The sequence below is a fragment of the Lampetra fluviatilis genome, chromosome 31, assembly GCF_964198595.1.
Source record: "Lampetra fluviatilis chromosome 31, kcLamFluv1.1, whole genome shotgun sequence".
Taxonomy (NCBI): domain Eukaryota; kingdom Metazoa; phylum Chordata; class Hyperoartia; order Petromyzontiformes; family Petromyzontidae; genus Lampetra; species Lampetra fluviatilis.
In genome coordinates this window covers 8,168,840-8,194,315 of record NC_136305.1, presented here as the reverse complement: position 1 = coordinate 8,194,315, position 25,476 = coordinate 8,168,840, and the positions used below count along the sequence as shown (strand labels likewise).

Genomic DNA, 25,476 nt, shown 5'->3' with positions numbered 1-25,476 from the left:
AATTTCTTATGCATTTACAGAAAATTACAATTATTCAGACTCGCGTGTTTATGAATACATCTACAATAGGTTATGTGAGTGCAGGTAACAGGGTTTTCTGATTTAGAATGCCTGTACTCAACAGAGTGCACCAGCATCTCATGTTGACAAATGCTCAATTTAGTCAAGATACTTTTACGTGGAAACGTTAATTTGCGTTTCCATCAATCGGCAATGCGGTGATTCACCAAGGGCGACGTGTTTCGGCTGTTTTGCGCAAATGTGAATCTGGCCCTATTACTGCCATCGGCTCAGACCAATTAATCCACTGCTGGATGATCACGGCAAGTCATCACCATCTCTCGATACAACAAAGATAAAAATCCCCCCCCCCCCTGTATAGCCTCAACAGACTGTTGGGGCAAGTGCTGCTAGCGAGCACCTATGAGAGCCAGCACAGCACACGAGGGGGGTGGGTGGCCAGCACCACGACCGGCCACCTTTATTTTCCTCGTGGAGATGTTTAAACACCGCACCAGGTAGTCATTTGAGGCTGCGTCGATCAAGGGGAGGCCCAGGACCAGTTCAGACAATCGTCGCTGGTGTTGGCCGAGAGCGAGAATCGAACTCGCGTGGTCAGGTTTGTAGCGCAGTTTGCTAACCGCTGCACCGCAAACCGCCCATCACCTGCAGGTGAGCCGATTTCATCGCTCCATCATTTACGGTGCATGCCCTCCCAGCTACGCATCCCATTTCTTGGCTGCCACTCTGTCACCAGTCTTGACCACCGGCCACCGTCCCTTCTGGCAACATGTCCTGCCCAAGCCCACTTTATTTTATTGGCAGCTAACAGGATGTCTCCAACCTGCAATATGTTCTATAATCCACATGTTGCTCTTTTAGTCTCTGAAGTTTAGTTACAAACGTGCAGCTAGTTGCTCATCATCCACTGCAAACTTCAGAAATTCAACGGAGGTATAGAAGCAATTAATTTAGACTCACCTAAAGCTGGCGTGTGGTGTTCAAACTTTGATATAGACACGTAAGTTGACATCCACAAAGACATACGCAAGAAGATAATTCAAAATATGCATTTCTCCAAGCTTTTGTGCCACTTTCAGCTTCAGTTAAATTTTCTTCATCGTGTTTCATGTTTCTGATCCACGTGTGACAACAAACAATGCGCACCGATTGAAAATGGCACATCCTTCAGACACACTTGTATGTCGCTTGCACGGACCAAACTCGGGACAGTCACGAGCAAAGTGAACGGGCCACATTGACTGTGGCGCGTGGGACAAAACAGACGACCCCGTAGCAGGGGTCATGAACCAGGCCCTAATTGCAATTGCTACGAGGACCAAGACCCCATCCGTCACCTAATACGAAATAACAGCGAGCACACCGCCAGTGCATGACAACACGAGCGCCAATTTTTCACAAGGCATAGAAGGTTACTCGGCAATGATGAACGTGTGCAATTAAGAGGGGATTTGGTTTACTCGCCGTGCCTGTTTAGGGACGCTAATGAGGGCGGCGGGGGACGGGCGGGGGGGGGGACACGCTACAGCAGCGAGCGCATGGCGGCGATAAGCCGTGCCGCGCGGGGCAATCGCCGATCGATCAGCCCGACCTCCAGAGAAGACCGCTGCTGTCGGCCGCCACTTGCAGGCCTCGTACCGGTCGCCCACGCATGGCGCGCAACAACGACAACGACACCATCACGCGTGCACTCGACATACACACAAGGGCATTTCCCCCTGCAAGTGGGTGTGTTGTTAGATATGGGGAGCGGTAGCGTCGTAGAACCCGGCGTCCCGATTCCGATTCCCGCACACAGCCAATATCAGTCATAATTATCTGAACCAGTCCTGGGCCTCCCCTAGAACGACTCAGCCTCAAATAGTACTTGGTGTGATGTTTAAACATCACCACTGGGGAGGCAAAGGCGTGGTGCTGGCCAGCACTTGCCCTAAAAGTCTGTCAAGGCTAAAACTGGGGATCTTCATCGTTGTTAGTTAGATGTGGGGAGCAGTGGCGCAGCAGTTAGAGCACTGAAACCATCAATTTGTCTTGCCCGAGTACAATTTCTGGCGACTGTGTTCTCCATTTCTTGAGACACGCAACATACTCCGTACAATTGAACTGATGAAGGACCCCAGTGCAGAGCCCTTGTTAATAAGAGTCTGGGGAGACCGAGGGAGGCGTTCCTGAACAAACAAATTCAATTAGGTCCAATTTACTTTTTTTTGTGTTAGGCCACGTCGTAGTTTTATGCCAAAATTCTTGTAATTAATCCTCCAACACCCGGACACTTGATCACGTTTTCAAAGGTATTATTATTACACGTGCCATCGTACTGATTTAATTATGACCCACAAAGCTACTCACCGATGGCCTGAGAGTCTTCATGACTCAATTTAACACCAACGTATGCCGGGCAAGTTGCCCTCGACAAACAGCCTCGTGGCTCAATTGGCTTTACTCGGCCAATAAACATCTGACATCTGACAAAAAGACCTTTCGCTCAAACTGCGTCGGGTTTCCTCACGCGGTGGCTGCTTCGGTCGACTGCGCTTCAGATACCCACGTCTCGGGCAGCAGCCCTTCCTCATAGCCCATCCACACACAGCGCACATTCATGCGCTACGAAGAAGGGCCATTGCCGAAAAAGTCACCTATTATTTATTTCTCCACCTTAAGGCCACAGGGTCATTGACGAATGTGTTGGAGTTTTTGTTGTTGTGGCCGTCAACGCTACAGTGGGTTCGAAACAGCGTTGGAATAAATTTCGATTTAAAGCTTTCGTGACTGCAGGGATTCATCTTCTTGGTTCTTTCGGTAAAGTCACGTAGAATGGAAATAATACGTCTCCTCGACAGACCTGTTCTCCACCTGAGGACGGCTACTTGCGTTGTGGCCGAAACGTCGTGAGAATTATTTTATTATGTTTAATTTTTATTATTTTATTATTTCCATTCTACGTGACTTTACCGAAAGAACCAAGAAGAGCGTTGGAATAGCTGAGACAGCAGCAGGGGTGAGCGGTCTTACCGCCGAGCCTTTCGAACAAGTTGGTCGAATGCTGCTGTGGGAGCTGCGTGAGATCATCACAGCCACATGGAGTGGCGAACAGCGAGCACAGGATTGGAAGAGGCCGTCATTGTCCCGTTGCGTAAGAGGCGAGGCACACAAGTAGGTGGTGACCCTGGAGGGATACTTTACTGAACATTACAGAAAAGGTGTTTAGGGGCCGTCCATAAATGACGTCACGCGATTTTTGACCCCCCCCCATCGTTACACGGCGTCACAAAAAGTCAGACCCCCCCCCTCAAATATGACGTCACAAAGCTCTCCCCCCCAAATAAAACATGCATCAAATCGCTTTCAACTATTGTCATTGTAGTGCGTATTTAATGTAGCGCTGCACTCTGATGTTGTTGGAGAACACATTGATTAAAAAGTCTATTTAATTAAGTAGAACGTGTTGTTTATATTCATTTAAAGTTGCGCATTTTGATGTGACGTCACATTTCTCACCCCCCTCCCCTCGTCACACATCGTCACAAATGTCTGGCGCCCCACCCCTAGGTGAGTGACGTCATTTATGGAATACTATTCTACTCTTTGGTTCTTTCGGTAAAGTCACGTAGAAAATCAAATCAAATAATAATAGAATACGACGTTTCGGTTGCAACACAAGCAACCATCATCAGGTAAGAATGAATGATAAAATACAGACAAGGGAACAGCATAGGCAGACACACATGCAGAGAGAGACACACCAATACAAACAGGTTTGTTTACCGAAAGAACCAAAGAGTGATTCCTGCAGTCACGAAAGCTTCCAATCTAATAACTATTCTAACAAAAATAATTCAGACAGCGGGACATTTTAGGCGAGAAGCAGTGTGGGATTATCTCAAAGCAACAATCAGGTAAACGTGGATATCAGCCAGGGTTCTGACTTTGTCCTGGAGACGCGAGCATGTGATCGTGTTTGTTCAGGAGGAGGATAATGATGGTCCGGGACGGGGGGAGGTTGATACGCGGGAGCGTAGACGGTACGTACAACAATGGATTTAACCGCACTGCCCTCTGCTGCTCACGCCACAGCCGTGCAGCCTATAACGTTCAGTTTTTTTTTCGTGAGCGGTCCGTCACCCAGTTTTTAGTTTCATTTATTTGGTACTAGCTTGACAATCCCGGGACTTGGATTCACGACGCCCGGCCGCCTTTGTCTCCACAGTTGCGATGTTCACACGCCACACTAGTTACAAATAATCGTCACCCGGTGGTGGCCGTGAGCGGGAATTGAACTCGGGTCGCCGGATTCGTAGCGCAGCGCGCTAACCACTACACTACCGCGTCCATAGGTACACATACACGCGCTTGCTGCAGACACACACAACTTTCAGGGTGCGTACGGCAGTAAACGACTGAAATAATACTTGTAGGAACCCACTGGTTACACCAGCCCACAGGGGATTATTGTGTCCGTCCGTCGTGCAGGGAGGAGCTGGGTGGGGAAGGAGGGGCTGGGTGGGGCTGGGTGGGGGGTGGGAGGGGTGGGGCTGGGCGGGGGGTGGGAGGGGTGGGGCTGGGTGGCGAGGGGCTGGTCACCCCGTGGTGCCCTTATAAAACTCAACGTTTAACCTACTCACGCCGGCTTGTGCCCGCCCTCACAGTCGGCCATATTTGCAGAATACACCACGCCGCCGTTGACCCTGGCCATTGACCGAGCAACCCAACCTTCCTACCAGCTCCCTCCGCAGGAATGTGTTAAAGCAATGCTGCGCAAAGAACGCCTTAGACCTGCAACACATTTGTATAGCACTTCACTCGCGCCGCGGAGGGTTGGGGGGGGCATGACATGAGCAGGCACACTCCGTTACACTTCCTCATGCGCGGGTCACATGACAGATGTGACGTCACAGCTCACTTGCCGTGCAAAAAAAGATGCATTATTGAGCCCCCCCAATTTTTTTTACAAAAGTCTGTTTTTCTAATTTTTGCATGGTGTACAGTCTGGAAAGTACCCACATGGCAAATTTCAAGTTTGTTGTATGTCGGGAAGTACGCTAAACATTTTTAACAGACACACACAATCACAAATTCCCCTTTTATATATATAGAGATAGCCCTGTGAGCCATTCGGCTCTTGCATTGGGTGCAACCGCAACAAACAAAAACACGAACAAGAAACATCTTAAAGTGACTACCCATCCCAATCATTAATGTATGTAGAACTTATTTTTTTTCGCGCCGTGTGCAGCCAACCATACTAATCGGATGAAAGCTTCAAATCAAGATTTAATCGGACGTACTAAAAACCTAAAGCCAGATGGTGAGATCCTGTAATAACAGTCAATGGCAGTTAACCACCCACGAGTTGTATAAAGCCAGGCGGTGATGGCTATGCTGCACGTGGAAGCTGTAATCCAGCGCTGTGGAGGCAACAAGGGTCGGTGGATCATCACACAAATGTTGAGGTGCCATATACCCTTGCTTGCCGGGAGAGGGCGGTACAGATAAAGGTGGACTCCACCTGCTCCACCTACATGGGATAGAGTGTTGCTCCCTCGCATGCATGCGTTTTCTCTGGGTGGTCCTGGTTTCCTCCCACATGTAGACTCATTAATTGGCGAATAACATCTTAATATATAGACAACCACAGAGCTCGGACAAATGTCGGTGGCAGACCCCCATGTGCCTGCTGCCTTTACACTCGTCTGCAGTTACATCTCGCACCTCTGAGCCGGCCTCTCTCTTCGAGAGTGAGCAAATGCTGTGGGGCGGCGAGAGACAAACTTAAATTATTATTCTTACTCTTTGGTTCTTTCGGTAAAGGCACGTAGCTATAAAATAAAATAAATTAAATGACGACGTTTCGGGCGCAGCACAAGCGTCCGTCATCAGGTGGGACAACCACAGCAAGAAACAATTGCTGAAGTGGGCAAAAGGGCTGCCGTGACAAGAGGCTATATAGGTAAGAGAGGGGTAGGGAGGAGCCAGGGAGGAGAGATAGAGAGGGGGGTGTGGGGTAGGGGGAGACTAGTGCTGCTCACTAGAGGGATTAAGGAGCGAGCAAAAACAAAATGCCGGGGGGGAAGTGAGCGGGGTTGGGAGTGGGAGGCTGAAGAAACTGGAGATGTGGATATGAAGGCAACACCATAACGCAGTTAAGGTTTTACCTGGTTAATAACATCCTTCCAATGATTGCTCAATTTGTATCCATCTTCTCGGTTGAAGGTATGTCTATGTTTATATATCTGGATGGCTTCATGAACAAACCTTTGATAGTAGCCCGAAGGTTTTTTTTATTATTCTTAACCGACAGAAAGAAGAATCAATAGCAAGGTACGGCCACATCAAAGGCACGGGCTGTGATGACCTCTTCATCGTGTCACTCTATACAGCTGACGTGCAGCTCAATTGGTACAAATGCAGTGCTTCTCAGCATGAGAGCATGAGTTTAACTCCTGCGCAGTCAATTCAGTTGACTCCATCATCATGATGTGTCCATGGTCGTCAAAATGAGCTCCAACTGGTGAGAGTAGATCAATTGCTAAGGAGCAAGCAATGATTGCAGAATTACTCGTCCATGGCATAGCAGCATTGCATTTCCACGAAAAGGCACAAGCAACCAATGTAAATTATAATCACTATTGCTCTTTTTATAAGTCAACTTTCTGATCCTACTCGCAGCGTGGGAATATTTTTAATCATACATTGAGGGAATATAAAAAATATATATATAAAACACAAACAACGTCAGGTCCGAGCCTCGGGAATTGTATCCGATCTCTTGGGAAGCTTTTATAATCATTCATTCAATCGAGGGAGGTCGGGATCACTGCCACAGCGCGGGGCGTCACGCATCAGATGGGCCCGTCTCATTTTCACACGAGCAGCAGCAGTAGCCCTTGAACAGCCATTTCACTTTGATGGCGCGCCGCACGTGCGTGGGACGTCACGTGCGCGTTGACGAGGCTGCAAGGCGATTCTGTGCTTTTTCCCCCCTTTCCTGCAGTGTCATTCTACGAAGGACAACACGTGGGAATGGGCCTGCACAAGGTCTGAATGACCGCACACGCAATTTGAATGACCACACAGGGAATGTGAATGAATTCACACGCGGTGTTCACGATTACACGGGAAATGTGAATGACTACCCAGAAAATTGTGAAGGATTACACGCACACAATTTGATTGACAATGCACACAATTGTGAAGGACCACACACACACAATTGTGAATGACTACACACACAATTGTGAAGGACCACACACACAATTGTGAATGACTACACACACAATTGTGAAGGACCACACACACAATTGTGAATGACTACACACACAATTGTGAATGACTACATACACAACGTGAATGACCACACAGAATGCAAGTTCACATTCTGCAGCATTTCTTGGAGATTGTGTGGATCTGGGGTTTTAAATTTGTGTTTACATTAAAACTGACAAGGTGGCATCCCTGTTAGGTGAAGGAGATCCTGTTCATCGGATGGCTTTATCTTGTTCCGAACCTTGCCACCAGCAGCACCCGCTATTGGATACACCGACTCTTAATTTACGGACGTTATGACGTCACGCCGCAATGTGACGTCATAACGCCTGCACGTGTGATCGCAGATCTGTTGCCCTCATACGTCTCGTTTATCTCGCGGTTCATCTCACTAATCTGTATCTCCAGTCTATAGTTCTCTCATCTCTATCGCTAGTTAATATCTCATCTCACTAACACTGGTCAACACATTTTTTCTGGCATAAGGTATTCCAACGGTTTTAATGTAATTTTGGGGTGCTGATTCCAAATCTGGCATCGGTTTTTGTCGATCACATCAGGTTTTTGAGATATCAAATATTGCATTTTCAATAAAAACTGCAGAAGAAAAATATTAAATAAATGTGGATATCTACATAAAATGATATTATAAACACACTATCCTAAAAATACAGCACCATATTTTAACACTAAAGCAGTCACTGACTCGCAACAACTTGCAATCATAAGTGACAGAGTTAATTTCGGGTAAAATCAATGAAAATGGGGTATGCCGATAGCATACAAATGAGATGTGATAGAGCAAATCTGAGATCAGATTTGGAATCAGCACCCTGAAATTAGTCTAAAACAGCTGCAAAAGTCCAGGCCAGAAAAAAAATGTTTTTTTTTGTTGACCAGTGTAATCTGTATCTCCAGTCTATATCTCTCATCTCTATCGTTCGTTAAGCTCTCATCTCACTCATCAGTATGTCTTATTAATCAACTGCACCTGATGAATGTATGCACTGTTAATTGTCTAATGGTCATAGCGTGCCATTTGGATTGTTTTACGAACTCCACGATTTGAGGAAAAGGGCCATCACTCACGGTTTAAGCCATCGTTTGCGTTCACAAAGACAAGCAATCGATGAGCTTGCAGGGCCGTAGATACACCACCACGACTGCACTAACTGCACTAACCACACTGGCTGCAACCAACCAGCCCAACCACACACTTTCCCCCGTTTCTCACCATGCCGAGCCGCCCCACCTCCCCCAGACCCACAGGCCACACAACATAACATCCTTGCCGCCAGTGGCCATTAAACATTCATAAGGAACTCTTAGATGTACGAGCCAATCGATATTTACTGTCTTGCAATTAACTTACACACATCGCACATGTAAAAATGCAGGAAATACAATGCATGGGTCAAATATAGCGTGTCAAGTGAGGAATGAGATCACCGTGAAATCCGGCACGTGCGGTGATAAGTGCGCTGCACCCTAAATCCACAGAGCCGAGTTCAATTCCAGTCGAGGTGGGGGGCATGATCAGCGGTGACATCTGAACCGGTGCTGGGACTCTCTTTCTCCAACCAGCACAGACACAAGCACGGTGAAGTATGGTCAAACAACCACCACGCCCAACACAGTGTGGGGGAGGCCTTCATCCGGCAGTCGATTGGCAAAGGGGGTGTAAATGCATTATTATTGTGATTCGTAATGCGTAGGTTACACTTTATTTAGGATCTGAAACTTCTACTTTGTACATTTTTGGTTTCATAGGGAAGTAAAGAGGCGGAGTGAAAGCAAGGGGATTCCAGGAACGTGGAGCAGCAACGCGGAAATACTTTTTACCAAAACACGTTTTAGCAAATGAAATTTATCGCAGGATTAAGGCTACATTTCTGGGGCTATGGGAGTCAGAGGAACTAAGTGGGCCTTTAGGTAATTTGCAGATTTGTTTAAGAAGACCCTTCGGTTGAAGCAATCAGTGGCATCACTCGTGCATTTAAACTATAGGAGCTGTGTTATTGTAAAAAAAAAACAGGGTTACATTTTAAAAATGATAGATTTCAGCTGAGAAAAGTGTAAGATAACTCAAGAATACGTAAAACCAGTTTAAAAAATATATATTTGTCTATATTAGTCTCATGACATGTGTCACGTCATCTCTTGCAGCGAAGTGCAATGTCCCTTTGTGTTAGAGAACGTCCCAAGGAAGCGGATATCACAGAGCTACCTCTGAGATCTCTTCAAGTGACCTCTGGTCTTCACAGTGAGTGGGAGTACTCCCCTTCCCCATGACAGTCAAACTAATATTCTAAATTCTCAGAGCTGGAATTTAGCAAGAGTGCTGACCAAAATGTAATAAGAAAGTTGTTGTTGTAGGGTCATTGGTGACTGGACAGAGACCATCACATCAATTCTGCCTGGATATGAACGCAGGTTCTCAGTGGTGCCAGCTCAGTGTTCTGACCTCTGCATAACCTGGCCATCTGACATTAAATCTTGTATGTATATATATAGAACTTGTCATACATATAGCCTTACTTCAGGCAGAGGGGGGGGAGTATGCAGCTGGCTGGTCCTTGAAGCTCTGGGCCATTCCTAGGACAGCCCAGCATGGCTCACTTACTCTGATTTCTAATTGTTATGGAAACATGGCCGTAATTACCATGCATATACTCAGAAATAATTGCATTCGCTAAACACGGCCCTTGCCGTTGGTCGTGCCCAGTACCATTGAGCTGATGAAGAGCACCCCTACAATGTATAAAATCGAGGTTAATTTTATTTCCATCAGTCTCATACCCTCCGTAGTGCCGGCGATGTGACGCATTAACCTATGGATTCATCTCAATGACCGTGTGCTTCCGTGTTCTCGGATATTCACAGCGGCTCACTGGCACGATGAGCTCTCATCAGACACGGCCTACGCACGCGAGGGACACTGGCTCGCTCTGACATCCATTCCCATTGAGTCCACGATGACACCGCGAGCGCAGGGTTTGATTACAGGGCCGACACAGATGACGAATTAGAGGGTCGACACCAATGCATATGGAGAGCTAATGCCATTCCACAGCACATGTTAATGCAATGAAAGCTCCTGCCATGGCCCATCTTGCTGTGGACGAGCGTGTGTTTTGAGATGCATTTTTTTCTTCTTCAAATAACACTCTTCAACACAAATCAAGTAAAGGGTTACTAAAGATCACCTTGGTTTGCTTTGTTTAATAAAGGCTTTATCCTTTGGAGCCCTATCTGGACTCCTCACTCACAAATGTAAACGATACCACATCGCCCCAATTGTCAGGTCACTCCATTAACTCTTCATCCAGTCCGTGATAAATTAAAATATCACCCTTAAATATCTTCAAGGTCATCCAAGGACTTGTCGTCTCTTTCTATCTCTCGTAGTCTACGTCAATTTGCGTGTCTATCTGTTCTATATGTCTAATAATAATGCTTTATTTTTAATCCAGGAAAGCCTCACTGAGTCTGAATACTTTTAAAAGAGGATGCTGTGTAGTGATGTTTAGCCAATACCATTAATGACTGTTCAGTATCTGAGAGTAATCAGAGTACCCAGAGAAAACACACAAATAAAGAGTTAACACTCAAAACTCTGCACAGATAGATTTAAAAAAATAAACATGACTGTACTGACTGCCATCTCCTCACCACCTCATACCGCAGGCTATCCTGTTCCTCACTGTATGTCTCTGTCTCCGCGTGCCTGTGTATAGCACCTGACAAGGCCCTCACCATTATCAAGATCCTCCATTGACTCACTCCTGCTTGCCTCTCTCGCAACTCTATTCCCCCTCCACAAAATCAACCGATTGTACTTATCAATACCCCCCCCCCCCCCCCAGTTGACCTCTGCTCAATGTCAGTTTGTTCCTTCTCCACTGCTGCACCTTCAGCTGAAACTCCATGCCACTTGCGCTGTTTAGGCCCAGGCTCAAAGCATTCCTGTTCTCCTCCTTTACCGTCCCTCTCTCTATGAATTGCTTTATTTTCTCTGTCTGTTCTGTAGCCTCCCATCCATCACTGTCCTCTAAAAATAACCCACACAAAATCCCCTTGCACCCATAAAACCCATATCTCTCATATTTATCTAGAGATGCAGTCACGTAGTAGAGTGGAGGGGGGGTTGCAGATTCTCATCTTGATTAACGGTCTTTCTGAAAAGTGCAAACCTTTTACGTCGCCAACAATGGCGTACATTGTCAAGGCGATGTGTGCTTCAGCCGTCTCGTAAAGAAGTGAATGTGGTCTTAGAGGCGACACAAATCTAATCGGCGTCGCATTTTGCCTCGTGTGCAGAGGCCCATCCGGCGTCACTTCGGGGCAGCACCGACACAAGGCTCCTGGCGGCGTGCACAGCAGGAACGACAAGGCGACAGGCAGGATGCCTTCCTTGCCTTTAATCCCAGGGCCTACCATCGATCCCTCCCCGCAGGGAAGCACAAAGCCTAGCAACAGTCACATCTGCATGCCATAGGTCACTATACTGCATTACTTGCAAACGCATGCATTTCCATTTCAAAACAAGCCTGTCTGAAACGTCTCCGAGGGCGATGGCAATGAAGCCCACAATAGGCACGTTAATCCTATTATTAGGCTGTCGCAGCCTCCGTTGACCTTTTATTCTCATTTTGCGTGCATTCACGGGATGAGGAGCAGAGCTACGTGAAATTCTCATTTCCCCGCTGGGGGTGGGGGGGACTGGGGAGAGGTTTTTGGTACCAAGGTTACATCTAAATGGCCTAATTTCTCCCTCAATTTACACAGAAGCAAAAAGCCGCGAGACACATTTGGCATTGTGCAGTGTCTGTCCGCAGGGCCCCCGCCGCGACCGGCAGGCACGTAAACAGACGGAATGCCCCGCAGAGGAGTCGCACGGTTACGGCATTTGTTAACGTGCTTCAGAGCCTTGCCAACACCAACCGAAACGTGCGGCGGACAATTTACTAAAATACCTCCAGTTTGGAATTGCGCTTACATCACCATACTAATGGCTCCAACAGTCACGACTCGTGCATTTTTGGTAGGGTGGGTGGGAAATCTGTCAAAAGAATACCCCCTGGAATGTATCGCTGTGCTCTAGCGACTGTGGGGATGCACTCTTGTGTACAATGTAGGGTAGAGCAATGAGGCGGTGAGCAGCCCTCCCCTCAGTGGTGGAAATTCCACATTAATATGATGGGAGAGAGTTTATCCATAGGACAACCATCTGTTGACTTCCCCACAAAGGTGTACTCATTTTAATGAACGATGGGCTGAGCGAACCCCATCCGGGACTTGAACATGCAACCTTCCGATTGCGAGGCGCTCATGCTATCTCTGAGCCACCTGGCCGGTACCGAAGAAGAATATCTCACAATACCAGAAAACAGAAAAACTACCTGTAAATGTATTGTCTTGGCAAATAACAAAAAAACTAGCATCCTTCAATGTCTTGAAAAGGCTTAAACATACTCTTAGGTTATTTCGGTAAAGTCACGTAGGTAAAAAATATAATAATAATAAAATAATAATAAATGAAAATAACTACATTAAATCACGACGTTTCGGAAGCAACACAAGCCTCCGTCATCAGGTGTGACTGCTCCAGTAAAATTACTTCACACGCTACATTAATTTTATTGGAGCAGTTACACCTGATGACGGAGGCTTTTGTTGCTTCCGAAACGTCGTGATTTAATTTAGGTATTTTCATTTATTATAATTATTATTTTTTTACCTACGTGACTTTACCGAAAGAACCTAAGAGTATGAATCCTTGCAGTCACAAAAGCTTCAAATCAAGGCTTAAACAATAACATAAATCCCAGGACAGTTATCTCAAGAAGAGGATGTTCTGGGAAAACTAGCACAGGTGGCAACCGCAGCGCATCACTAAGCCGGGGAGGAGGGGGTGGCAGGAGCCGCCCACCGGCGATCTCGGCACACAACGGGGAAATGAGGGCGCTTATCGGTTCGCGGCACCTGCCCGCGAGACCGGGGCTTCGTGCGCGCCACTTGCGCCCCCGCTGCAGACGCTGCTCACGACGCGGTTCTGCCAGCTTAATTACCTGGGTGCCGCCACCCTTGCCCTCCCCCCCCACCGGCCCCGCGCGACAACCCGCGCTCGCACCCCAAGAGTCACCCGCTCGAACACCCCCCCACACCCTCCGCCGCCACCACCGCCGCCACCCCTCCCTGCATCTCCATCTCTCTATCCTTAACCCATTCATCCAAGCAGCTGGGCTGACAATTACGGATGAAATTTAATCATGAAAAAGCTCGTGTTTTTTGCCGATTGCTTTTTCTGTGATGTATGAAATTATGAGGATGCGACCCCGGGCTTTAAAATGCATCCTCCCGCGCCTCAGCTGCGTTGCACGTGTTTTACCGCAATTGGGGTGCGGCGGCGCGTGATTTACCTCTCTCCGAGGGCGGTGTCTGGGATATTGAGGAAGGAGGGGAGGTCAGGAACGTTGACGACCGGGTAGCCGTGGATGGGGACCAGGAGCGTCTCGTCACCCTTTGGGGGGGGGCGGGGCGGGGGGAGTGATGGGACACGACAGGCGGAACAAATGGAAGGCCACAAAATGTGGCAGACACAAACACTCAATTCTCACCACACCTGACACCACACTCCAGGAGAGGCAAATCATCGTTACATGACACAATATGTAACCACACAAACCCAGCGATGATTTACAAGCAATATACAGAGCCCATGTATAATGACTGAACAGGAAACTATTGCTTTGTCCCTTCGACAGTAGCCTAAAAGTCTATTGTTAGTGTACTCTGTATGAAGTTAATATACACGGAATTGATTGTTGTATATTCACCCCCACTTGATAATTCTTTATTTGGAGAATTAGTAACGATAATATCAACTTGTATCGTGCACAGCATTCACTCACCCGCGTAACATTGCTGACTAAAGTCAGGCGTTTCGTACCAATATCTCAAAAGCAATTATTTCCAAGCAATGCCACTCAATGATGCCTCCCTTGCAAAATATTGGAAAAATAAGGTATCTTTTTTAGCTTGTGACCTGTGACCAAATCACCCATAATGCACCGAATCTTGTCAGATCTCAGAAGCTAAGCAGGTTTGATCCTGGATAAGGGCCTGGATAGGCAACCTCTAGGCAGCTATAGGGCATCGTGGTGGGCAGTTGAGGGCAGTTGAGCATAACCCATTGTTGTGTTGTGCTGTCTTACTCCCACTTCCATGCTCCATGCTCTCACTACCAACCCAGAGTGACAAAGTAGGGTCAGAGAACCCCCCACGACCCACACAGTGTGGGAAGGCCCTCATCCAGCAGTGGATTGTACATAGCTCATTAATAACCAATAATATTGCTGCAGTAATTGCTGTGTGCTACCCGCTACGATATACAGTTCAGAAACGCGATCATTAACTGGAGTACTAGACAAAACAAAGGGAACAACGATAAGTTTGCAGGGAAGCATGGAGAGATGCATGCTTGGAATTATATGAAGATACAGCAAGAGGAAAACATGGATTTGTAAACATACGCAGATTAATTACACCATTAAAACTGCTAAGAAAGGTAGGTGGTCTTGAGCGCGACACGTGTCACTTGAGGGGACGATGGCTGATGGTCGAAGAACAGTGACCAAGCGGCACCAAAGAAACGGGACGCGTCTGCGCAGATGTTCACCGGGGAGATGGAGCAATGATACAGCTTGCACGCTGGATGGATTAGTACATCGCATGAACATGATGGGTGGCGATGGCGTGGGGGAGGCTTTTATCCAGCAGTGGATTGATAAAGGCTGATGATGATGATGATGATTATCATGATCATGATGATGAATTAAACACCAACCTGGCAGTGGACGCGGATACAGTCGTAGTAGTAGCGCCACTCGTCTGGACAGAACTCGACACACACGCGTAATGACAGCCCGGGCACCAGTGCACCCTGGGAACAGACACCACAAAGACAAAGATCACCACACGCCTGATTTTAGACACCAGCGGTCTTTCGATTGCAAGTGCAGTGAGCTAACGGTTACACCATGGGGGTAACTCCCTTAATTTCTCAGTTAAAAAGGTGACAATGTACATTTATTGTTCTAGATATTTCTGTACCGTGCGGCATACTGGTAAGCGTTTTTTAACTGTGTTGTTTTCATCCGGTTACCGATTATGCAAAAATAATTATTTGAACAAGTTTAGTTCAAAGTATATCATCAGAAACGGAAAGCACTTTTGACGAGTGACCCACCTTTTTGGAGTACTTCACTTGAAAGTGTTTGCTTTGCGGAGGAATAATATGCATGTTGATGCACTCCGCTGAAATGTTGATAAGTTTCTGAAAAACAACACAGGGGAGTATTAAGAAACGTTATATTATAATATTATGATATCTGTATTTTCGTCAGTGCCACTTTGAACAATTTGCAATAATTCCCCCCCCCCCCCCCCACTTTATTTCTCAGTTTCCATGTTTCTGATCAAATTCATGGCTGGCAATATGCGCCGATTGAAAACGTTACGCTTCGGAGACAAAGCCAGGCAGGCGGTGGTGGCTACGCACTCCTGGAATCCGGCGCTGCGGAGGCGGCAAGGGTTGGTGGATCATCGCGCGGGCGTAACCTGGCTCACCAGGAGAAGGTGGTAGAGCAAAAGTGTGGATTGTTCCGTCTGTATGGAATAGAGTGGATTGTTCCGTCTGTATGGAATAGAGTGTTTCCCCCTCACGTGCGTGGGAGGTTTTTTTTCCGGGTACTCCAGTTTCTTCCCACATGTAAACAATCATTCATTCGCTGATAACACCATAATATAAAGGGAACCGTAGAGTTTGGAAAATGTTTGGCTCTGGTTCCCCGCGTGGCTTCCTTTCCCACTCGTCTGTGGTTCCTCCTCGCGCCTCCACGAGGGCGAGCGAATACTCGTGCGAGTTACAAACTGAAGTGATATTCTCTGCTACTTTTAATAACCAAGTTCGGCTTTCCATCAGTGCTTTATCCTGCGCTCATTTGCATTCTCATATCATCATTTTGATTCCAATACTCTTTCCCACGCCACCCCCAAAAAAAATGCACGGATGTAATTTGTTTAGCATACTTTGTTGTGCCTTTTGTTTTGCTCGTATTTATCTTGAGTCCAAATTAGCAGTCCTCATTTTGCAGTTCAATCATTTCCTGTAATTAGTTTTCCGTTGATGTTACAATATAACAACTCTACCATCAGCAAATATAAGATGTAGAAAGCTTCATACATTTACGCTTATACCTTTATTTAATAAAAAAAAACTATTTTCATAAAATGTTATGTTGTTGCTATGAATAGATTTTCTGAGTGCAGACCTCCTTATCTGACTTCTCTGAATTGTATGTTTCCTCTATATTTACTCCATCTCGAAGTAGCAGTTGCTTCATGCATTTCTTTATGAAATGCCTAGGGTTGTGAACGCTTTGATGATTGCTTTAGCTTTTCAGTGAATATAATGCCATTTAAAATCAATAAAAGCCAGACACTGTGGTATGTGATACACATTTGTCTCTTTCCACTCAAGAGATGGGAAAAGGGGCACATGGATCAGAGGATAAACATAAAGCAGACACATCACATTGACTGTTAACGAACAATAATAATAATGATTTGTTTTTGATTGAGCCACCCTCTTTTACGCCGAGGAATCTCAGAGCGCTTCACACGCAATCGGCGACTTACACCAAATCTCATCTCAAACATTTGTATGGGCACCCCCAGTGGCAGCTGTCAATAAACATTTAATTACGTCATCCTTGGGAGTTGATAGAAGGGATGATGGCTGATGGTCGGGATTGATGATGGAGTAGCAGGCAAAGAGGAGCATTTACATGGGAGGACGACTCTTGTGAAGACGGAGCAATTACATCCGATCACATGCAGAATTTACATTTTGGCATCAAAGGACCATGGGGGAGAGTGAGAGTCTGAGAAGGATGTTATCCAGCAGTTAATAGGAAATGGCTGACGATGAAACCACGAATAAAACTTTATAATAAATACCCCTTTAAGGCATAAAAAACATTTTTTCAAATAGACTTAGAAAAATGTCATAAAGTTCATAGCAGCAATGCAATAACCGTAACAATATATCACTCGACTAAAATTAGCAAATTCACAATGTGGCAATAATTACACAACTCTGCACAAATTAATAAAAACAAATGCGCGTAATTATGGCAATGAAATGTAGTCAATAAAGCATTTTAATCGGTAATGACAGCAAAAATAAATAAATCATGGAAACATAAACACTGCTTATTTATTTTAAAAGCCACAAAACTTAAAAGTGACAGATTTACAGTAAAGGAAACTATAATTAAAACAAAAAAAACTGCCATTAAATATTTCTATCATGTTTAAAGAACGTCAAAATATGGAGATCAATTAAAAAGCCCAAAGTCTAGCGCACATCAAAAGAAATCCTTTGCCAATCAGTCTTCTGGAATTATATTTTCCAGCAACGGTAGCAGCAGCTGAACCCTGGATTGGAATTCACTTTTTGAATCTCATCAGCAGGGTATATGGCTTGTTAAGCAAATGCGGCGAGATTTCCAAATGTTATTGGGTGGCAAGAGTCAATCCACCAACACCACGAGGCCTGTTCACTTAAAAAAAAACATTACGTACCGTCGTGGAGAATTGTGGTAAATTTGGACAAAGCGTGTCCTATGGTTGCTTGATACAGATTGCAGAACAATTAAACGAGCAGACAATCAGTGGCTCAAAATATGTCCTGAAATTGAAAAAGATCAATATCATGAAGGTCACAATGACCGGTGCTATTTAAGTTACAATACTTAACTATTTGCATACTCCTATCAGTTCCTGAAACTGTTCTACATGACAAAAATACAGTCTGTGCAAAACACACACGGCCATCGTGTGTATGCCAACAAGCCGTCATCATCTCCTGAAGAATTGCATTGTTGCCATACATAACAGGCGTTACCAAAAAGATTTCCAAAATTTTGAACAAACACAAGATCCAGGTCCGATTCAGTACAGTACACAAGATCCGTGATCTGATCCCATCCGTAAAGGATGTCATTCCTGACTTACAGTACCCTGGTGTCTCCTGACTTACAGTACCCTGGTGTTGCACCTGTGGTGATTGTTATATCGGGGAGACGAAACGACATATTTCTGACCGCATTCGCGAGCACAAATCGGATTTGAAGCACGGCAGGACGAATTCTTCGGCCGTAGCTGACCACTGTTATAATACTGCTGGTTCTCATGACATTGTGTTCTCCGATACCAAGGTACTCTGCAAGCCTCCTGGATACTACCAAAGATTTGTCCATGAAGCCATCCAGATATACAAGCATAGACATAACTTCAACCGAGAGGATGGATTCAAATAGAGCAATCATTGGAAGGATGTAATTAACCAAGTTAAACTTTAGCTGCCGTGCAGTTTACTGCTAGACAGCCAGTTTATATCTATTTTCATATTCATATCCATATTCCCAGTCTTCTACTCCCAGCTTCACACACTACCATCACCATTGCCACACGTTATTTCGAGCGTGCAAGTTTAGCTTGCGCCTTTCCAATTTTCCAGATATACAAACATAGACATAACTTCAACCTAGATGAGGGATTCAAATTGAGCAATCATTGGAAGGATGTAATTAACCAAGTTAAACTTTAGCTGCCGTGCAGTTTACTGCTAGACAGCCAGTTTAGATTTATTTTCATAATCATATCCTTATTCCCGGTCTGTTACCCCCAGCTTCACACACTACCATCACCATTACCACACGTTAGTGTTCATCTTGTGCATTTCTAATTTCCCCCCCTGGCAGCATAACAAAAGGCTGCTTAATCTTAGCTTTCTTATCTACTTCCGCCCCCTGCATCACAAAGCTTCAGTTTGAGCTCCATGTGTTACCTCCCAACGCCCTCCCCGTTCCTCACATCGTTGCACCAGTCCACAGCCCGACCACACACTCACCATTGCCCCCCTCCCTCCATCCACCGCGACTATATAATTCCTCGTCACAGCCATCTCTTAGACACACTTAAGCGATTGTGCTTTCGCTACGTTGTCCCCACCTGAAGAAGAACGCTTGTGTTGCGCCCGAAACGTCGTTGTTTTCATTTATTTTATTTTTACCTACGTGACTTTACCAAAAAAGAAAACCAAAGAGTATAATTGCATTGTGGTCTTCTTATCTTCGGCCACCATCTCAAAACATGTGAGCAAATGTGACCGACTGACAGCAGCAGAGATAATGCAGTGATGGACAACTGTGGACTGGTTTATCATGATTAGGACTCATCAGCACAGCATAGTCACCCATGTTAACTGCTGCAATCTCCCTCTGGGAACCATACATGTTGAGTATCCACATCCCCACGATGGGGAGCATGAGTTTGGCTAATGCCAACGAATTTTAAATGCGAAAATCACGAGAAAAAACCCCATCATGACAGAATCATAGTGCAGGCCGGGAAAACCACATATTCCAAACAAGACGAAGAAATGTGTAACAACACAATGTTTGCATTTGCTGAAGATGAACATGCACTTCTTCATGATATGCTGATGGTTTTTCGCTTGCGCGCAAAGGCTGCGTGCTTTTTACACATTTCTGTCTCGTTTGAAACTTACAGTTTTCCAGCCCACATTATTAGTCTGTTTTGATGGGTTTTGACTCGTCAATTACAGATTGAATGACTCTTGCACAGCCGACACTTGATCTCCAACGTCTACCCTTACAGTATCCCATCACCTGGCCCGACATCTCCCCGCACCCGTAAACGGTTTCTCACCGACACCCATAAACAACACCACATCCCTCCAATCCCGAGATGCCTCCACTGGCTCGCAATCAAATCCTGGATAAACTACAAGATCATCTTCACTCGTCCAGATGCTTTACGGACTTTCCTCGGCCTACCTCTTCCCTCTCGCCTTGATTGACTCTCCTTCAAGTGATGGCCACTCAAGCAACCAAGCACGTATTTGGAAACCCCAAGTAAACCTCCACTCAACAAAGGGAGTTTGCTCCTCTCTGCCGCTGTCCTGATTCGCTATAATTCCCCTTCTGCGCACTCATGCTGCTGATTCTCTTGCCCGATACTAGTCGAAGCTCAATATTTTACTCATCCCTTCTGCTTAGGATTGACTGTCTCTGGTCTATGTAGATGTATGGTCATTTTATCGATCCATTGTTGGATGAGGGCCTCCCCATGCTGACACGGTGGTGGGGATTATTTGAGCATATTTCATCACACTGCTCAGTGAAGGTTGGTGACGACGTGGAACAGAGGCGTTTGAAAACAGCATTGCACAACAACGGCTATTGCTGCACTTGCCATAGCTTTTCTCAATCGCATCAAGCCACATTCTTATCTCTTTTCCCTTTCTGATCTACAGTCTTATACCTCTTACTCCCTTCCCCATTGTCAAGTCTTCTTCATCTGCATGTACACCTTCCTGTACAGCATCTTTATATACAGCATTTGAATACCAACAGTATTATATTGGATACACTTATGTCCGGGGGCTGTACGGGAATATGTACATAGAGAAAAGACAAACAATTATATTCGAGTTACCCTGTTACCACTTTGTTGCAGCAGAAATTCTGGCATGCTGTTATGGAACGCCCCACCCCCCAGTTATAAATGGTATCCCCCATCTGACACTAAACACGTGTAATTGAGCATCAGTGGTGATGTTGCTGCGTGCACTGTCGATCTACAGTTGTCAACTCACCATGACGGGGCCTCGGGACCAGGTGAGGAATCAAGACCAGGTGGGTAAATTTCGATTCAAAGCTTTCGTGACTGCAGGGATTCATTTTCTTGGTTCTTTCGGTAAAGTCACGTAGAAGGGAAATAATAAAATAATAAAAATAAAACATAATAAAATACAATTCTCACGACGTTTCGGCCACAACGCAAGCAGCCGTCCTCAGGTGAAGAACAGGTCTGTCGGAAAGACAGCGTCTGAATGAACACCACCAGGCTTGGCAGCGTATATTTAAGCTGGGTTGGAGGGGGAAGAGTGCCTTGACAAAAGAACCAGGTGGGTACTAAAAGTACAGTGGAAACTCAAAGGAAGGTAGAAGTAGGATTACCCCCACCAAGGTACAAAGGTACATAGAAGCCAGGACATATTGCAGGAAATAAAAATAGATCACAATACCAGGACAGGGGAGAACTACATGTAAATGCCTTGTCTTCAGTGGTATATTATTCTGCTCCTGAAAAAAGCCAGGACCGTTAATGTCCCGCAGAGACTTAAATGTTTCCCAGGACAGCTACCCCAAAAAGGGAACAATCCTGGGAAAAACCCAAAGCAGAATACTAATGGGCAGGTGCGCATCTATGTCTGGCAATGCTCGAGGCCGGGAAGAGTGAGCGGCAGAGGTGGCTGTGGAGGCGGGAGTTACCACGTCCTGTGCATGCTGTTTCCCCAGCTCGTAGCCTCCGAAATGTAGAATCCCAGGCTTGGCCTCGACCACTTGGTTCTTGACAATGTTCCTGAAGGTTCCTGCAAAACGGCCAGATTTTTTGGAACGCGACCTTTACCGCGAAATGACAAAGCAGTCATAATAATGTGAAATTATCAAATTCAAAGGTGCACCGCCACCGCTGCGGTTCTTTCTGATAACGGCAAGGCTTTGTAGTAAAAAAAAAAACAGAACGGAAGCGAAATAAATGAAATTTCATAACCTTACTGATAAAACGGCGCTGATTTGACAAGGTGTGTTTAATCTCTAAAGCTGCAAGGGTGGGTTGCACGTGCATTCAGAATGCATGTGCACGTATTGCAGCATAAACGGCATTCTCTCCGGGGCCCTTTGCTCAACACGCTATGAAATTTAAAACACTTACAATTTATTCATGAGAAATGCACATAAAGTTCATATTACTGAGCAACGAGTTATCGAATTACATTGAATGGTTCCGAAATAAACTATTTCTTATACGCTCGTTCGGGGCAGGTCTGAATCTATAAGCATCTCCACCATGACACGTGAAATTGGCTATTTGTATAATAAGTAATAATAATTATGCTTGTTTACCCAGGAAAGCCTCACTGAGCCTAATTTTTTTTTCAGATAGGTACTCCCAATTTTTTGCAGTCAAGGACAATGTTGCTTTGTGCATCCAAAATGAGAAATTTGCAGGCAACTTTTTTTTGCATTGGGATGCTTGGCCAATACCAATTAAATTGCATGAAATTGAAAAACCTGAAAAAAACCCAAGCAAATAGGGGGGGAGAACATTCAAACTGCACACAGAAAGGTTCCCTAGTCGGGAATCAAACCTACGCATCTGAGCTGTGAGGCACAAGTATTACCACCTTGCCACCCTGCCACCCTAATGGCTCTTGTACAGGAACAGCCATCTCAGCGTGGGCTGGTATTTAGCTGCATACTGAGTTTTGGCAATGTTGAAGGCGTCGAGATGGTGGGATGTGTGTATCCGCCAAGCATCAAATAATTCACTTCCCCCTCACTCCTGCAGTGATTCAATGAATAGTCAAGACTCGGGGCTGCGTTTCAATTTATAAATCAAATATATGTAATATGTTGCTCATTCTGTCTCATTATATTAATTATCTTTAGTGTAACTTATATATACATATGTGAATAATAACCAGATGCCAAACAAGACGTGGTACAACTGGGAAACACACTGGAGAGTTTACAATGCAACCGCAAATCCTACGCAGCACGAGCCGCATACAATGATATCAACATCTCTCTGCGCTGTGTAATGCAGGCAGAAGCAGCGGACAGAGATGTCTGCAGAACTCACTTGTTTGGAGCAAGTGGTTGGGCACCAGCCTACGGGGCCCTCCGAGGCTTGGGCTTGTGGTACTGGGAGCAGAAGGCCTTGCGGGGTCTGGGTGATCCTGGGGTTGGAGTGCTGGCCTCCACCTGCTCAGCTCCCCCGAGGAGTAGGGCCTCGCCACGGCCTGCATTGTGCGGCTGCACCTGGCAGATGGTGGCACGGCAATATACTCGCTTCATTCAATGAACACGCGGAGTCCGCACGGTCCTCACACCTGCTCTGAGAAAGATCACACATGGGCACTTCGACCTGCCCTGCCAAATAGCCTACTTAACCAAATTGGGCAAAGTAGTAAAATGGATATTATCCATCCTTGTCCAACAGCTGCGTCTTGTGTGTTAAACTAACATCATTGGGAAAATGTAGGATATTATCATCAATGACTGCAAATGGTCTGGAATGGACTGAAATTAACTGACGAAGTGCCATGGGCACCAATGGATGGACACACATAATGGATTGACACGTGGTAAACTCACACCAAACTGTGGCAAAGTAGATGAGAGAGAAAACAACCACCAATTATATATTTTTTATTCTTTGGGTCTTTCGGTAAAGTCACGTAGATAGGTTCAAAGAAAATCACAAAAAAACAAAAAACTACGACGTTTCGATCGCAACACAAGCGGTCATCAGGCCCCCCTTTTCCTGATGACGGCCGCTTGTGTTGCGATCGAAACGTTGTAGTTTTTTGTTATTTTCTTTGAACCTATCTACGTGACTTTACCCGAAGACCCACAGAATATTAATTCCTGCAGTCACGAAAGCTTTAAATCAAAATTTAATCACAAGGTGTCTAAAATCTGGATTCAAACCCCCAATCTCCGCAGCCGCCAGCGGAGTGTCCTTCAGCCATTCAGACTCTTTTGAGCCACCCGGCACATTTATTGGGCCATGTTTGTTACTGGCATATTGCTCATCTTGTGGACTAAGTGTTCATGTATTTTGATGAAACACAATCCATGCTGAGAAGTGCACAGGGTTGTTCTTCTTACTGCTGCTGCTGCTGAGAATACTTGCTGTGAGTGTTACTGCTGCTGCCAATGCTACTACTATCACTACCAGTGGTGTTGGGGGACCCAAACAGAATTGATTTCTGAGGGCCCTTTTATCAATTGATGAAACCCTGGTGATATGACAGGAGAAATATAGACAATAAATTCGTTGTAGTAGTGAGAGGGAGAGAAGATATCGATGCTGACAAGATAGAGATGAGACGTCAATTGAGGTTTTATATTAATTGCGATAGCTTGTAGTTTTTTTTAAGATTTGAATTTGAGCTCATATTAGACTCACCACGATTGTATATCAATTAATTCAAGGGGGGCCTTCAGCTATCTGGCCCACTCTGCTTGTGCTTTTACATAGGTTAACACCTCAGTGGCTTTGCCTGGTAGGATGGGGATGGTTTAGTTTTACGTGTTTTGGTGATGTGTTTACCTTTATTAAACTTTGCACTACGATCTTGTTTTTCTTGTATTGTTTGTTGTTGTGACGTTTTTACTGGACAGCCTGTGAAAAAAAAGCTTTATAGCTCATCGGATTCCTCCGGTGTCAATACATATTCTGATTATGATGCCAAGCGCCGCCACTGATACGACCCTGACGATAGTACCTGTACTGCTAATACTGCTTGTCGCTACTGCCCAAGCTACGACTGCAGTAATGTCAATATTGCTGATTTAAAGCTTTCGTGATTGCAGGGATTCATATTTTTGGTTCTTTCGGTAAAGTCACGTAGAAGGGTAACTGTGGATTTCACACCTGATGATGATTGCTTGTGTTGCAGTCGAAACGTCGTGAGAATTGTATTGTTTTATATTTGTATTAGTTTATTGTTTCCCTTCTACGTGACTTTACCGAAAGAACCAAGAACATGTTAATATTGATGTTACTACAAGTTGCTGTTATTCCAGTATTACTCTCACACGTTCGTTAACTACCCTTGCTGTTACTTCTGCTGTTGTTAAAATCGCCGGCATTGCTATTGTTGCTGTGGCTGCTGCTGTTAAAACAATACTATTATCACTGCCCTTGCCACGAACACCGTGATGATGCTACTGTTGATATTGCGTTGGCAAATACTGTGCCGCATTGCTATAGCAGAGTTGTCAGTAGGGGGTACAGCTGGTGCATCTGCCAGTCATCTCAGTCAGTCAACCCGTGGCACGTCCTGTCCAGCGAGCCCTCAACACTTCACGTAGCCTCAAAGTGGACCTAGCCTGGCACGGGCGCTGTGGTGATGTCACACCGTCACTTATTGACGAATGTCGGGTCACATTGGTGTGGCTAATACCACACTGATCTTGTTGTTGTTGTTGGCGCAGTCGTGAGTGTTGCTGCTGCTGCTGC

At 45.5% G+C, this 25,476-nt stretch overlaps 1 protein-coding gene across 1 annotated transcript in view; it reads right to left on the bottom strand.

Moving 5' to 3' along the window:
- The window catches only part of CFAP221 (cilia and flagella associated protein 221), a 54,965-nt gene extending 31,704 nt beyond the window's left edge, over window positions 1–23,261 (bottom strand). The window contains exons 1-5 of the mRNA XM_078871024.1: window positions 23,089–23,261; window positions 21,714–21,814; window positions 15,536–15,622; window positions 15,134–15,229; window positions 13,707–13,807 (exon numbers count right to left, since the gene is read on the bottom strand). Coding sequence (XP_078727150.1) covers window positions 13,707–13,807; window positions 15,134–15,229; window positions 15,536–15,622; window positions 21,714–21,814; window positions 23,089–23,254 — 551 coding nt within the window. The 5' untranslated portion in view covers window positions 23,255–23,261. The remainder of the gene's footprint in view (window positions 1–13,706; window positions 13,808–15,133; window positions 15,230–15,535; window positions 15,623–21,713; window positions 21,815–23,088) is intronic.
- Between the last annotated feature and the right edge of the window lie 2,215 nt (window positions 23,262–25,476).